We start from the raw sequence: 15,904 nt of genomic DNA, 5'->3' as shown, positions 1-15,904 counted from the left end.
AAATTAGATATAAAATGTGTTTGAAATAACGTTAAACAAAATTAATTTTTTAAAATAACTTTTGGGACCCAATGCCACATGTTATTTTTTAATTAGCCGTTTTGCAATGTCACACAAGTGTATATTTATGTTGATTATCAAAAAAATGCCTACTATAACAATATTTGAATAGATAACTAGTCTTAGTTGAGGTGTCGGTGAATTATGTGGACAACTTTAAGAACTGTCGAGTGCCGATGGCTTAAGCCTAAATAAAATAAAGCAAAAATTGCATTTATCATAAAACAAACGAATACTAAAGATTAAAAATACAATTGCCACTTCAATACCACTCGGAATCACATTTTAAAAAGAAGCAAATGTAATAGGGGGCGAAGCTAGTAAAAATCTTGTTACAAATCTCTCAGACACACAGTTCTACTTGATATTTTGTGGAAATATCTTGATCAAATCTACAACAAGCATAGCAGGAATGTTGAATGGGGCATAAAGAATTGGTACAGCAACAGTTTTTGCAGACCTTAGCCAGTTGATCCTATGCACAATCCTACGAACATATCAATTCAAAAGCGCGTTTGATGGGGGAGATTCAACGAAATATCGGGAGTCTGATGTCATGAAGTGAAAAGGTGCCAATGATGCTCTGAGGGTAGAGCTTCTTTAATTTTTTCAAGTCTTTTTAGAATATCCAAAAATGAGGGTCTCTTGTTCATATCTGGTGCCCAACATTGCTCTACCAACCTGCAAAAATATTGATTGTCTTTAGCAAAGCATGAACAAAACGCTGCCCACCATCTTTTTGCGTTGGCAAATAGTCAAAAGAAATAAACTTTGCAGTGCATATCTAAAACCTAAAGTCGCAAGAGGAAGAAAAAAAAGCATATATCATGTTTCAATTTTTTGTGCAATTAGGATGCCTACAGGCTACCGCTCACTGAAAGAAGGCCTTCACAGCAAGTAATCTCACTTTTGGAAATCCCAGATACCCCACCCCTAACTGAATCTTTTCCAAGCTATAGTACCTAAAAATGCTTTTATAGCTTATCTTCTAACTGTGCCACATTTGTCCATGTTGAAAACCCACACCATACATAGCTAAAGATATTGTATGATGCTTGAAAAAAAGGGAGCATCAAGATCCAGTTTGGACTTACTCTTTCAATTCTGGGGTAAAACCTTTTGACCTGAACATAGGCCTGTGTCCTTCTGCCACGTACTTGGCTGCTTCATATGGTTCATAGTGGGATAACGGTGGATCACCCTCTAGCATCTGCACCAATAGAAAATTCATTGACGCATTATTTGTTTCATATCATGTTATTCCCAATCCTAACAGGCAGAGCCTAGAAGCCAGAATTACCTCATATAAGATCATGGCGAAAGAGAAAACATCAACCTTCTTGTCATACTTCCGGTGCTTGAATACTTCAGGTGCCATATAGCGGTCTATTTTTTATTACAGAAAAAGATATCACAAACTATTAATAACATTTAAAAGAATATGTTAATTAATTGAGGGAGAATTATGGCATTGTCACTTACAGCTCCCTGTCTCCCCAGTCATCTTATAAACATCATGGGAGTTCTGAACCCTGATTAGTTTGCTTAATCCGAAATCTCCAACTTTCAAATGGTCTGCATTGGAATTGACTAGAAGAACATTCCTAGAAACATTGACACATTCAGCACTAAAGTTACTTTAGAGCCCGTTTGGATTGGCTTAAAAAGTCGGTCAAACCTACTTTTAAGTCGAACTGTTTGGCAAATATAAAAAATTACTTAAATAAGTCAAAAATGACTAAAAATAACTTACGAAGTGTTTGGCAAGGGAAAAATGACTTAAAATAAGTCAGAAACCAAAAGTAGGTCTCCCCCTACTTTTTCTTTTTTACTTAAAAGCTACTTTTTTAAGTCAATCCAAACGGGCTCCTAATCATAACAATAGCAGAGCCATGAAGAGAGAAAAACAGACCTGGGCTTTAGATCTCTGTGGATTATAACATTTGGCTCATTGTGAAGATAAGTCATGCCTCTGCCCACAACAACATCAAACATTGCATAAGTAACTATGCAATGCAATTTAAAACTAAAATAAAACTAGGAACTGGGATGTTGGGTAAATTGCCAGATAACTACAGTATCTCATAAAATTGTATGCTGAGGAAAAAATGACAGAAACTATGCCACGTATCAGAAAGATCTACACAGAGTTATAGTAACTTGTTCGCGTTATGCAGACCAACTTCTGAATGCACATTTTTTATATTTTTGCTACAGCTAATTCAACAGACCAGCTACTGTGAATAAGATGAGTTTTCGACAGAAAGTAAACAGCAACAGACCGAGCACATTTAGTCCATCAATGATGCTTACCAACATCAGTCGGTGTAAATATGCAACTCAAAACACAGCTTACAAGAGTTCCAAGTATCAGCGGAAATCAAGAGAATTTTGAGTTTTTTCAAGCAAATGAAGTATGAAAAGCTAACAATTATTCATACTACCTTGCTATATCCATAGCAAAATTGACTGCTGTAGATGGAGTAAGAGCACCATTTTCCTTTAGGTGCTGATGCAGATCACCCTACAACAAATATATGCACCAAATCAGCACAGGTACATCACAAGATAAAGAGAAATAATTCATTTCAATCAACATATAGAGAAAAAACAAAACCACATACCCCTCGCAAGTATTCAGTTATTAACATTAAGGGTTTTTTCTCAGTAACAGCTCCAAGAAATTGCACTATATTTGGATGACGGAGCTTCACCAGCAAATTTACCTCATGCCTGAAATCCTGACTGCATGAGAGGAATTAAATCAGGCAGAATCAGTATCATATTAAAATATCAAAAATTAATTACTGCAGCAAGGTTTAACTAACAGCCTACTTTTATAATTCTATAAATCTGCATCAAGCTTAAAGAGACAATTGTGAATTGAGAATGCTGACAGCCTTGGGTGACATGTGAAGCTTCTTAATCCACTTAATTTCCAGGTCCTCTTACAATATTAGCAGAAAAGATTCTTAACAAATCGAATATGATTTATTGATAATTAGAGGATGTGACATGCTTGCAAAAGCAGCTTCTTGTTATAGTTTTGGTCAATGATGTGGAAGACTTTAAAAGTCAAAATATAACAGAGGAGACTAAAGATAGGCTCCTGTCCTCCTTCATCTCTCCCTTCACACTCACCCACCAAAAAAAAAACTGTGAAACTTGACAACAGCAGCAGACAGCACAAGATATCAGAATTATATATACAGGATATTGTACTGCTAACACCACAACAGAACTTACATCACCAATCGATCATCTGAAAGGTTTGGGAGGATGCGTTTAACAGCTACGGGTGTTCCACGCCAGCAAGCTTTTAAGATCTCACCAAAAGACCCCTATCAATATCAGCTTCTATATTAGATACAAAAATGGCAACCTCACTGGCAATTTTTTTTATCAATAAATGCAAAGTAGATTAAGCAATTAATCGAGCACAACGGTATCAAAACTAAATAGTTAAAAAGATTAATGGGTTGAAGCAAAATGGACAGCCAGTTACCAGAGACTGTCAGTCCCTCTTCTATCTTGTAAGTAGGTTTAGGATTATAGTAACCGCATAATAAGGAAATAGAATTATCTCAAACAGTCTTTAAACTATAGACAAAATATAAAAATACCAAACGGGAGCATCAATCAAAAAATAACTAAGAACGGCAGCTCCAACTTCCAAGCACAAAAATTGTGCAGCTTTCCTGATTATGAGACACTTTCTATTTTGGAATGAAATAAAATGTTAAACACAGTGCTAAACAGATTAACTCCTCTACAACTATCCACACATTTTAAAATTTAAAAAACTACATTAGTTGAGATTTTTCATTTATCAACAACCATAGAACAAGTGTTAGCTTAACCATCATAAATTCGCTTCAATAGCTTATATTTGGGAGAAACCTCTTCACAGAAGACCATCAGTCACGCACTAATACAACACGGATTGAAAGATTTTAATGAAAAAACACAAAAAAAATGTTACAACTACAAGAGTACCTATCTTTGTATACTACAGTTGCCAATTCATTTGAAAAGATACTGGAAAGGATAGCTTAAACAGACTTTAATTAACCTCCAACAAGCTAAATAGCAGCACTTCTAGTATAACAAAACATACCTTTCCAATGATTACAGAATTTGAAAAGTCCAGCTCAGTAGGATCAATCTCCCAATCACATTTCTTTGGTAGAGGTGGGGCAACAGGCCTTGGTTCAAAATGACTTCCATTTTGTCCCTATAGCATATTAAAACATTAAAGGCTCTTAAAGACTAATCCTAAGAAATCAAAGACACCATTCACATATTCAGGAAAAATCAAGTAATTCTCAATAATTATGAAAAGAAAAATCTTGAAGTGGCACAACATGACATAAGGTAAAACAGTTGTTCGGGGACTTAGGAAGAGTGAATTGAACATCCTGCGTCCAACGCTGTTAGCTTGTTTTCTTGTTATAGTACCAACAATCATTAGATCTTGGCTCATTATTAAGGCGATAGCTCCAATCAGTTATTTGCTAAAAGTAAAAGATTTTTTCCCAACTCAGGTAAATGATCTCCTAATCATGTCATCAATCTAGAAGCCTGATAAATATGCTAGCTAGTTAATAAGGAGCCCAGAATTCCATTCATTTACGATGTGGGACATTTCATTCACTGATTAGTTAATAAACAGCTTTGCTAGCTCATCAAGACCTGGATGGCTGTACAGAAACAGAGCTAGAAGCCTGATAAATCTACTAGCTAATATATCTTTCTAACTAAGAACAAGTTGATGCATTAAATGTTGATAAGTACAAGCTTTTGCAAATGGCAAACAACTGTTTTGATATATTGGATATATAAAAAGAAAAAGGAATATAACTCACATAAGATAGCCCACCATACGTCTTTAACAATTCAATCATGCCAGATTTCTTAGCGCCTTCTGCATCGGCTAGAGGCTGTCATAAACAATTGAAAACTTAGATCAAAGCAGCAGACTAGTGAATTCACTCAAGAATCAATGATTGCATAGAAAAGTCAGTATCACAATAGGCACATGGAAAAGATTAAAAACATGGACGAAAATATTCAAACTCGTATTTTCAATAATCTAAAATCCAGTTAATTTTTGTATCAAACAGTTAATCAACCTATGCCACATGAATTTCACACTGGTAACATCCCGCACACTTTTTGACTCGTGATGGATCACGCGACATCATTTAATAGCTGAAGACTGAAATTCCAATTTCTGATGCCTAAAGTTTCTATTTCATAACAAGACAAGAGGTAACTTCAGTAAGGTTTAAGAGATCAAAAGCTATCACAATTTTGCTCCAAAATCAGGAAAAGGTAAGCAAATTACCATGCTACTACCAGTTATCAGTTCCATACACAGACACATCTAACAAGCTTACGCACGTAACCTATACTGTATGAAGATTTACTGGAAATAAGCAAATGTAAATTTTTTACCGTGTTTCTCCAACGATCCTGAGCGTTGACATCGGCACCATAGTCAATCAAGCACTTTGCAACATCGATCCAGCCATGTAACGCTGCAACGTGGAGTGGAGTTCGATTATCGTAATCTCTAGCTTGAACAAGCGTCCGATCTTCTTCTAGAAGCTTCCGTACGGCAGTCGCATCGTTATGATGAGCGTGCCAGAGTATTTGCGAAGTCTTGCTCACTCTTGACTTTTCCTTCTTCTTTTCCGTCGATACCACCGGTATTTCGACGGCGCCGGCGGCAGCCGATGAGCCGGAGCTCCCTTCACTTGCACTCATTGGATCGATCACTAGACTCTCGTGTTCCGTTTCTTTTGAATGTGTGTACACAGTTTAGTTTTGAGTCTTTCCTCTTCCTCTGTATTTATATGAAAAAAAGAATTTATTTATTTTCTTAAAATGTGATTTAATGGATATTCTTCTATTACTTTGTCAATAGAATTAGATACTTTTCAAACACCTTTGCTAATGACTTTTTGATCAATTAATATATTAGGAAAATCATTTTTCAAAAAAGATAAGATTCAAATTTGAAAAACTGTCATGCTTGTGTTAATTGATCAATTAGTAATTATTAATTAAAATAAGATATTTTAGATTTAAATTTCTTATTCGTCACATAAAATTTGACGTGAAATAGAAATTAGTTTAACTTTTTATTTATTGAATCAAAACTATATATTTTTCAAATTCAATTTAACTAATACATTTTTTTTCCAAATAATCAAATAGAAATGAAACCAATGTCAAAGATTATATTTTGTTTTGAGTTGTATGAAAAAAGTCAATTATTTCTACTTTGGTATATTGGTGGATTAAATTAATTATTTTCAACGGTTTATAGCATCTTACCGACAATCCTTTTGACGGCTACATGCATATGTTTCACTGTTTAATCTGCAGCTCAGAAGAAGGACCCTATCATTTTATTTTTATTTTTTTGGCAATGTGTTCCCATTTTTTTTTTTATAGATTATAGAGAGACACGTTCAATTTGCTTGAAATGAGGATCCCTCCAGATATTCAGAAATATGCAAATATGTGATCCACAATTTTCATATAGTCAACCATAATCGATAATAGTAGGGCTTGATATAAGCTTCATTATTCAATTTTTGACCAAAGTAACACATCCATGTTCTTTTGCCCGGATCATAGGTAGATGCATGCAATTTTTCCGGATATATAGTGGATTCATCTCAATCTATTACTTTTCATATTGACGGCCTAAAAATTAGTACAAACAAATAGTGAATATGAACTTAATATTATTTTATACTATGAGATTAAAAAATATCAACTCTCAATCTAACACGATACGACTGTAATCTATTTCTTTTTTAAAAAAAACTTTTATAGGATTGCCCATTAAGAACTTGCACGCTCAGAAGATGAAAATAGCAAAAGATAAGGATGTTGAGACGAATGTGTAAGAAGAAATTCTAGACAAAGTGGAAGTGGACAAGATGAAGGAAGTGACGGTAAGATGATTCGTGCATGCGAAGAGGAGAATAATGAGGAGATGTGATAGGTTGGCCAAAGTGGCCCCGAGGAGAAGTAAAAGTAAGTTGGAAAAAAGTAACAAAGCGAGGTATTTAGACAAAACAAGACACATTTACACCTTACCAAAGATATGACTCTAGATAAAACAATGTGATATGGAGGGTGAGGATCATAGACTCATCATAGTAGTAGGTAGACTGCTGTATAATTTTCCTTGTAAATATTCTTCAATTGTATCAATACTTGCTACTTCCAGCTTTGTTTCAATTTTCATATTATTTGTTCTGCTACAGTTATTTTTCCAGTATTTTCATCATGACTTCTTTTATTAATATACCCTTTGCTTAGTTGCTTTGATATGCTTTACTTGAGCCGATAATCTATTGAAGGTAGGGGTAAGGTATGCGTACGTATATACCACTCTCCTAGACCCCAGTTGATTATGTTTAGGGTAGGGATACAGTTGAGTTGAGAACCTTTTATACACATTAATCATTAGAATTATGTGGCACTATTATATACATGTAAGATCTATCGCAGACTAAAATAGCTGCACAGAGAAGAATTATATTACTGATTTACTGTGTCCAATATGTTTTTGCATACTAGACAAAGGAGATCGATCACCTGTACTCAGCTCAAACGTAGCAACGTTACATAACGTTCTCTTGGTCTTCAAGTGAGCGCTTGCGTGCCCTTAAGTTTAGCTTGAGGCTTTCGGGCAATGGAGGTGTTCTGCCCCGACGAAATAGAACTGCCAGTGCCCTCATCTTCCGGCATAGATCAAATACCTACAGAAAATTCAAGTTGCAATTAGGACGACTAGAAAATTAACTCACGCCTGAAAGTAGCTCTGTAGTTTTTCTTTTCTCTTACTGATGAAGCTTCTATTTCGGCAACACCTTCACAACTTTGACCACCTCCTTGAAGCAAGTCACAGTATTTTGCAGCCTCATTTTCATCCTCAAATACCTTCATAAAGTTTAACATATTAGGTTGCAAAAGAATTTCGCTTAAATTAGTTTTCAGTTGAACAAGAAATTCTGAATTAATAACTTCATTTGATCTTAGCCAAAAGACTCAGAATGGTAAACTTCCTACTTTATCTATGAATGAAAATCACAGTATGAACGATTAACATGCTTACTCTTCTGGCCAATTATTCCCTTTCGCACAGTCTACCTATAATATATGTCTATTAAGTAGTGTTACTAAAAAGGGCAATAATGTTCTTTCAAACATTAAAAAAAGAAAAACTAGAATAGGAAAGCTAACAAAATCGATCTGCCAAAAACTGATTTAGCAGGAATGTCAAGTTAATGGAGAATAAAAACTGGAGCTGGCAAGATGATGGAAAACCAAAATTCTAGCATTTCTGGATGAAGATGCTAAGAACACTTTCTGATCAGGGCGGAGCCACTTAGGAGCAAGGGCTTCATCTGAACCCTCTTATGTGGAAAATTATATTGTATAGACAAGATTAGAATTGCTTTTTATGTATATACAAATAGATATTGAATCCCCTTGGCTTCTTCGTGTGTTTACTTCTTCATATTTTGAACCCCATTAGTGAATCCTGGCTCCGCCACTGTTTCTGATATAAAACAAAGGTGTGATTTGCTTTTTGGAAAGGTGAATTTGGTATTCCAGGCATTCTATAAACGACAGACGAGCAGTCCTCCATTGGGATGGAATAAGTCCTGGGGAAAGTGAAAAGAAATAACATGTCTACATAGCAAAATGCATATTCCAACGGCAGGACTGCCCACTTTCCGTATTCAATAACCACTCACCAGACCAAAAACTTTGACAAAGTAAACACCATTCCATCTCTTCCAAAGGTTTCAAATAAAACCAGCAATTGAACTTCAGTAAAATTTTGTACAAGCAGTGTAAAATATAGAAGCACAATTATTTTTTGATTCCTTTTCTTTAGGTTGAAGGGAGTGCTTATCTTTGCATTCTATTCATCAGAGTTGCAAGCATATAGAGCTTTAGCTCTGAGATGGTTGTAACATTATCTATATACTCTTCCTTTCATAAGATCAAAAATACACACATCAATAAATTGAAGAACAAAAACTGATTTCTCTAAATAGAATGATCAGTTGTTGAATACTTGAATTCACCTGTAAAACTATGGCGTCCACAACTTATTTGAATCATTTCATGTGGCATACTAGAGTCTACAACTTCCATACATGTGAAATATCAAGACCTCATGTAATGAGACAAATATTCTTAAGGAACACAACTTTTCAGTCTTATTCTTTCCTTCCCCAGTTTCTTTCTCTAGCAATTTTGATCCTCCATGTGATATCTTGAATTGCATATGGACAATTTACAGAAAGAGAACTGTCTCAATCATCAGTCAGTGGTAGTAAGAGGATGTCTAAGCACCTAACAATCAACTAATGTGAAGCTCTAGTCTACAATGTTATTTCTTGAACACACTGGTGCAGATCAAGAAATTTTTTCAAAAAAAACTTTTTAAGATAAAGCTCATATTTGGTCATAGTCTCAGACATATCATACTCTAAGGATGTAATATATCTTCACATAGTAACGGTTCAAGAGTACAAAAATTCTTCTTTGGTTTAAGTATGTATCAGTACTAACTTGAGGCTTTTTCTTAAGGGTTACAGATGCTTCAGGATCTTCCGTGCCCTAGATCTTACAGAAATATGTAAGAAAACTCAAGTCTGTCATGAAATAGAAAACTGAAAGAGGAAATCAACACAAATACTTACAAGTACTCCCTCTGTGATATCCTCAACAAGCATCTGAAATCTCGTGTCAGCTTCTGGCTGCTTTGCACGATTTTTCCATTTTCCTCCTTTGGAGAACAACATCCCAAGCTCTCTTTCAACCTCACTGCAAGCGGAAAAGAATCTCAGCCAATACAATTAGGATACTCACTTAAGTTAAAAGAAATAAACACACCTTCGGTTTCTCCGAGTCTTCATTGTACACAACTGGTTCTCTCTCTGGGTCAGCACATATACAGATTTAGGTGTTTCTCTCCAAGGATTAGCCTCCAGCACTGCAGCAAAAGATCAACAAGTAATGACTTTTTGACACTTCGAAAGAGAAATGTTAAAAATGCAGAGTTGCAGGCGCTACAGCTAGCTTCTTCCGCTCATGTTCTTTGGTTATGATATGGACCCTGGCTACTAATATAACCTTCTGTTTTATTCTATAATTTGTCTGCTCTAACACCTACATGATATGTTTTGCATGCAGCATGAAAGATTTCTATGAGCTAGCATTAATACGGCATCCTGAAATCACTAAACATTTCGGCACATAGTCGTACTAGCAGACCTACAAGTACATTGTTAGGGAAAAGATCGAATTTTTCTGATGTACTTGAGCAAACTACTTCATCAAAAGTCCATCATAATGAAAAATTACAAACAGAAAAGATCATTTCTATGCAAAAGAAGTTTAATAAATAGTTTTTCAATGAAAAAAATTGTTTAACTAATATAATAATCTTATTAAGTATAATACTCCAAATTCCTATAATTATCAGATACTAAATTCTTTAAAAATTTATATGCTGAGCTTTTTGCAAACTTATTATAAAATCTATAACTTTATTGAACATCAGAAAATTGATAGCTGTTGTGATAGAGTAATATTTTTGGCAGCTGCATAGTTTAAGTAAAACAAAATGGAAAAAAAAAAAGTAAGAGAAACTGGATTAGAGTAGAGAAATGAAATTCACCATCATAGCTGCTGCTATCGAAACTCTGTTGAAGATGTCTACGCATGTCATAGGCACGAGAAGACACTTGTTGTACGAATTCGTTTGGAGTCCCTGGAATAGTTCCATCCATACGAAGCGCTCTTTCCACTTCATCATCTCTCCTCAAACTTTCCTCTTCTTCTTCTTCTTTCTCCTCATCTCCTCCGTTAGTACTCAATTTGCAACAAACAGAGATAGACCTCGTTCTACCACTACTTCCATTGAAAATTGAAATCCGGAATCGAGGAAAGCCTTTGAGCTTGGGTTGAGATGAGAAAGTGGCGATTCGCCGCCGGTGACTGTGGTGACGGATAAGCTTCCCGGAAGGAAGAACGATCGACGGAGAAACTGATGGTAGAGAATCCATTTGAGAGAAATAGAGAATTGTCTAGCGTGTAAGAAGAAAAAATGGAAATGGGGAAGGTAGTTTTTTTGGAATAGAAGAAAAATAGGAGTTTGTTTGTTATGTGTAGGCAGGCAGCTGGAGAGTTTTTGTGAATCTTCTTTGGAATTTTCTGTTTTTCCAGATTTTTGTGATTCTACATTTTGGAAATTTTGTGAAAATACAACAATTAAAACTGACTAAAAGAAAATAACAACAATATATTTGTAATAATTCCACAAATGAGATCTTGAAAAAAAGGGTGGTATGTATGCAGCAACACTTCCTACCTTTCGGTAGTCAATTGACTATAAGTAAAGCAAAAAAAAAAGTAGAAGTAAGAAAAACAAATTGAAACAAAGAACTAATAATTTAAATCTGGAAAGTAAACATATACTAAAATTCAATCATTGTAAACAAAATGAAAAAAGGTATCTGTTGCAGAATTAAAACAAACCAAATTTATAAGTTTTGACCTATTCTCATCTCCTATTTCACTCACGTAACACACTTTGGCCTTTTGGTGCCACCTTTTTGGACCTGTGTTGTTTTCAAAACTCAAGCCAAGGAGCTTGCATCATCTAGGCTACCTACATAATACGCTTGAGACACGATCCTTTTCCGGATCATGCATGATTACAACATATGTTGCTTCTGAGGGGCAACCTTTAGCCAAGCCTTTTCCAGATCCTGCATGATTGCAACATAGGCTCTGCTTCAGAGGTGCAACCTTTCATCAGCCCAGCCGATTATAGGGTACATTATGACACTGACAATCAACTAAGAGAGGCAGCAGGCAACTCTACAAAATATTAGGTAGAAAGGGGATGAGAGAGAATGGGAGCATTATTGTGACAATCAAGTGCTTATTTTTTTCCTTAAAAGTATCACATGGTTTCATTTAGGATATACACTAGAATGCAGCTGAAAGTGATAGCTTACAAGCCAAATACATGATTAACAAACCAGATTTACATCCAAACTCCCAATGAATTACATGGGTACTCAATGGTGGAAAAGCTTGAAATACAGAATAATAATTATTGCCAGGATAAGGGCTCCAATCACAGAGCCCATAATCCACTTGTTTCGGCTAATTCTTCTAGACATCGAAGTCAAGATCTTCTTGCTCTTGTCAATGGCATCATCCACACCATGAAGCTGTAAAAAGATAAAAGACAGATAATAAACATAGCCGCTCAGGGAGCCACACTTACCAGAACAGTTGAAATTACTCAAATAGAGGTCAGGGAGGAAATACAAGGGATACTAGAAACCAGAAAGAGAATCTCAAATGGACTCGTACCTTATTATGTGAATGTAGCAGTGTTTCACGCTGTTGGTGCAAATCCCCTAGAATTGACACACCAAGGTCTTCAGTCTCTAGGGCAATCCTTCTGCTCTCCCTGATTCTGTCACTTGACTGATCAAGCCTCTCTGTTGACATTGCTAAGCGTTCCCTTTGACTTGCAGAAGCCTATAAAATCATATTATGGCTCTTTACAGGTAAAGCCAGGAAATGTAAAGATGAATTCCACTACACACATATTTGGATTACGATAATATCTTATGCCTACGGTCAATTTTTTGAAAAGCCAACCAAACATTAACCGACTTGTCCTTTAGCCTGTGCTGAACATCATTGCTTTCAACTATCTCGTGTAAGAAAGAGAGAGAAGGAACTGAAGTGGTCAGCAGGCAATATATGATGAACCTTTTCTGTGCTTGGCACCGTGGCGTTTCATCAATTTATGTTAGGGCTTGACCAACAAAGGCCACTAACAGTATGAAGAAAAACCAATGGACAGATCACAGATGGCAATGTAAGTGAACCTAATCAGTTCCTCTTAGATAAGTAGCAGATTTATAAGTTAGGAAAATTCTGATCTTTAATTGATTTGACAAACTTTGATATCATCAACCAAGCATGAACATTATATGCAAGACCACAATTAGCTTCTCCCAAAGAAATTTGCGTACAATGGATGGTAATATATCATTCAATTGAAATTTTTATAACCTTGAGACCACACAACTTTACTATGGCAAATGCTAATACAACCCCAAAGTCATATTATATGAAAACATGTATGACATAGTGGAATCCTCAAACGAAAATATAGGGAGAAGAAGAAAAAACAGAGTAGAAGAAAAATTTTAGTATACATACTGCATGTGGATCCATCATTCCAGACTCTAAATCATGGGCAGCTTGATTAGCACTAGTCAAGGTCAGTTTATTCACTTCTTTCTTCAACTTATTCAGGTCTGATTTGTATTCCCTCAGTTTAGCAAGTAATGTTGCTTTTAAACTCGGTTGCAAACTTCTTGCCTCGAGATCCATTTTCCGTATCTAAGCATAGACCAGCACTTATCATCAGTTCTGAAAAAAGAAATATTTTCGAGGAATAAATTTAGAAGTCAATAGCTTACCAACACATCTGCATCATCCAATCCCACTTTGAGTTCGGAAATCTGTTGCTTTTTCGGCTCTGCTCATTACAGTAGCGTAAGTTATAGTCATAATCCATTAGAAGCGTAACAGAAGATATTAACAACTTATCAAAGCCTTAACACAGAAATGGAAAATCAGGCGCTTGTTTTTTTTTTTCAAGTAGTATAACCTAAACAAATTAGCAAAAATACTTACTAACATAAAAATCAGAATTGAAAAGTCTTTCATTCTTATTTTTATTTGTTCCTTCAATTCTCTCCTTTCCTAAATGTTTTAATTCTTATTTAGTATGATCTGACTTCATAACTTGCCATGCTTACACCTCTTCCCTATTGGAATACCAACCCAATCTTGAAGTTGAAGTGACTTCAGGGAATTTAGGAAGAAAATTTTTACAGCAAAAAACTAATACGTAGCAACACCAGAAAAAAGAATGCTTTAATGGACAGGTACACTAAAAAGGGTGAATTGTTTGCTTGCTTGCTTGATGTGTATAGAGACAACTCAATAAACAAAAACTACATCCGCATCCCACACTAGTTGAGGTCAGCTATATGTATCATCATTATATATTCCACTCTGTTCAAATCCATTTTATTTCAGTACTGGAAAATAATTTGTCTATTAAGGCATATAAGGGTTCTCCAACCTAAAGACTCTTAAAATCCCACACTTGTATGTACACTACCATAAAAGGCTCTAACCAGACTTAGTAGAGAACATCAGAAGCAATAAGTTCACATCGATAAAAACTCCGAATTTACGTAAAGCCAATTAATCAATCAAAGAACTACTTCTACTTCTTAATCCCAGACTAGTTGGAGTCGGATATATGAATCATCTATAACTATTCCACTCTATATGGGCTTATTTCAAGTCCAATACGGGAAAATAATTTGTCTTTTAAAGCAAATTAGGAGTTCTTCCAAACTGCTAACGCTTCTCCAAATCTCACACTTTTCCCTGCATCGACATGCAATTCTTTCACCAGTCTTCAAAGAGAGATGCAAGAGTACAAGAACTGAAAGCCCTGAACCTAACTAATTGGGCATGTATATTAGCTTAGTTTGCATATTCCCCAAAATCCATATATTATTTTTATAATAGTGGTGTCTGGGACATAGGTACCTGTTACTTCCCACTGGCACAAGTACCTAGGAACTCTCAACCTGGTCATTGAGCACTAGGACACACTCTTGGGTGTAAATCCTATAATTCGCATTTCCGCATTGATTCACAAAAGCTATATAATTGTTTTTCAAAAAAAATCAAGTGAATCAGTCACCTCCGTCAGCCAAAAGAGCAGCAGAATTGCATTTCCGAGACAAATTGACAGAAAGTTCACAGTACTGCCTCTCATATCCCTCAAATACTTCACTCATCTTCCCTCAAAATATCCGCCCAAACAAAATTCAACCTGTAAATACAAATCAAATCAAACGTTTGAATCAAGTTCAGCTAAGTTTTTGAGAAACTAAAACGAAATTGAAAAAAAAAAATCGATCCACCAAACACAATCAAGTAGATACACGTATAAGTAGGATAAATATACCAGTAATGAAATCGTACGGCGTACGTATGATCGGAGACGGCGACGTACGTTGAGTCACTGACGAGCTAAAACTGAGTGGACTCAGATCAGAGCTTTGTTAAGGAGAAACGGAAATTGTTCGCAGGGAGAGAAATTGAGTAGTCACAGTTCACTTTTCATAAAAAATAGGGACTTAGAAAAAAATACAAAAGTATTTCTTTTTTCTTAGAAAGCCCTTTAGCTTTTGAATACTCACACATTTCTCCAAAACTAATAGTAAATTTGATCCACAAGGGGAAGAAAGATATTTTTGTGCTATTTTTAATACGTTAATGACTTCTCTACGCAATAAATAAATAATTGAAGTGAGTGATGAAGAGAAAATATAGTATTTTTTAATTTGATTAGAAGGATAGCAAGTAATAGAGTATATTTATGTGGAAGAGGAAGGGGCTAATATCGTCTACTCATCTTCTCCTTATTGAGTTATAGCGAGGGATGAAAAGAAAAGATAGTATTTTTTTTATTTAGTAATATCGTCTACTAGTCTTCTCCTTATTGAGCTATAGTGAGGGACGAAGAGAAAAGCTAGTATTTTTTTTATTTAGTATAGAAAGATAGTAAGTATTTGAGTATATTTATGTGGAAGAGGCAGGGGCTAATATCGTCTACTCATCTTCTCCTTATTGAGTGATATTATTTGGTATTCTCCTTATTGAGTTATATTATTTG

The 15,904-nt window shown here is 35.2% G+C and overlaps 3 protein-coding genes across 3 annotated transcripts; all 3 read right to left on the bottom strand.

The window, feature by feature from the left end:
• Positions 1-257: 257 nt before the first annotated feature.
• On the bottom strand, positions 258-5,906 carry LOC107020796 (integrin-linked protein kinase 1). Its single transcript, XM_015221296.2, has 11 exons — positions 5,518-5,906; positions 4,926-5,000; positions 4,178-4,294; positions 3,307-3,401; positions 2,685-2,805; positions 2,505-2,584; positions 1,973-2,032; positions 1,543-1,664; positions 1,361-1,446; positions 1,155-1,270; positions 258-741 (listed from the first exon to the last, which is right to left on the bottom strand). Exons 1-11 carry the CDS (start codon positions 5,827-5,829, stop codon positions 615-617), a joined length of 1,311 nt encoding a protein of 436 aa, XP_015076782.1. The 5' UTR covers positions 5,830-5,906; the 3' UTR covers positions 258-614.
• Positions 5,907-7,516: 1,610 nt separating this feature from the next.
• On the bottom strand, positions 7,517-11,361 carry LOC107018900. The gene is made up of 5 exons (XM_015219490.2): positions 10,784-11,361; positions 9,997-10,096; positions 9,804-9,927; positions 7,930-8,025; positions 7,517-7,844 (listed from the first exon to the last, which is right to left on the bottom strand). Exons 1-5 carry the CDS (start codon positions 11,169-11,171, stop codon positions 7,707-7,709), a joined length of 846 nt encoding a protein of 281 aa, XP_015074976.1. The 5' UTR covers positions 11,172-11,361; the 3' UTR covers positions 7,517-7,706.
• Positions 11,362-12,032: 671 nt separating this feature from the next.
• Positions 12,033-15,369, bottom strand: LOC107018607 (vesicle transport v-SNARE 12). Its single transcript, XM_015219132.2, has 6 exons — positions 15,194-15,369; positions 14,927-15,058; positions 13,620-13,678; positions 13,357-13,539; positions 12,493-12,663; positions 12,033-12,347 (listed from the first exon to the last, which is right to left on the bottom strand). Exons 2-6 carry the CDS (start codon positions 15,021-15,023, stop codon positions 12,192-12,194), a joined length of 666 nt encoding a protein of 221 aa, XP_015074618.1. The 5' UTR covers positions 15,024-15,058; positions 15,194-15,369; the 3' UTR covers positions 12,033-12,191.
• Between the last annotated feature and the right edge of the window lie 535 nt (positions 15,370-15,904).

The sequence above is a fragment of the Solanum pennellii genome, chromosome 5, assembly GCF_001406875.1.
Source record: "Solanum pennellii chromosome 5, SPENNV200".
In the NCBI taxonomy this organism is placed as follows: domain Eukaryota; kingdom Viridiplantae; phylum Streptophyta; class Magnoliopsida; order Solanales; family Solanaceae; genus Solanum; species Solanum pennellii.
The sequence above is the reverse complement of the archived record's forward strand: the minus strand, read 5'-3'. Positions and strand labels throughout refer to the sequence as shown.

What these genes read in the sequence shown, in the direction of transcription:
- LOC107020796 (XM_015221296.2), bottom strand. Translation starts at nt 5,829, where the DNA reads ATGAGTGCAAGTGAAGGGAGCTCCGGCTCATCGGCTGCCGCCGGCGCC. An exon ending in TTTGCTATGGATATAGCAAG is followed by an intron (nt 2,033 to 2,504) that starts GTAGTATGAATA and finishes TGTTGTGGGCAG; the next exon opens with AGGCATGACTTATCTTCACA. An exon ending in GACTGGGGAGACAGGGAGCT is followed by an intron (nt 1,447 to 1,542) that starts GTAAGTGACAAT and finishes AATAAAAAATAG; the next exon opens with ACCGCTATATGGCACCTGAA.
- LOC107018900 (XM_015219490.2), bottom strand. Translation starts at nt 11,171, where the DNA reads ATGGATTCTCTACCATCAGTTTCTCCGTCGATCGTTCTTCCTTCCGGG. An exon ending in AAGACTCGGAGAAACCGAAG is followed by an intron (nt 9,928 to 9,996) that starts GTGTGTTTATTT and finishes TTCCGCTTGCAG; the next exon opens with TGAGGTTGAAAGAGAGCTTG. An exon ending in ATATCACAGAGGGAGTACTT is followed by an intron (nt 8,026 to 9,803) that starts GTAAGTATTTGT and finishes AACTTTATGAAG; the next exon opens with GTATTTGAGGATGAAAATGA.
- LOC107018607 (XM_015219132.2), bottom strand. Translation starts at nt 15,023, where the DNA reads ATGAGTGAAGTATTTGAGGGATATGAGAGGCAGTACTGTGAACTTTCT. An exon ending in GAATGATGGATCCACATGCA is followed by an intron (nt 12,664 to 13,356) that starts GTATGTATACTA and finishes ATGATTTTATAG; the next exon opens with GCTTCTGCAAGTCAAAGGGA. An exon ending in TGCTACATTCACATAATAAG is followed by an intron (nt 12,348 to 12,492) that starts GTACGAGTCCAT and finishes ATCTTTTTACAG; the next exon opens with CTTCATGGTGTGGATGATGC.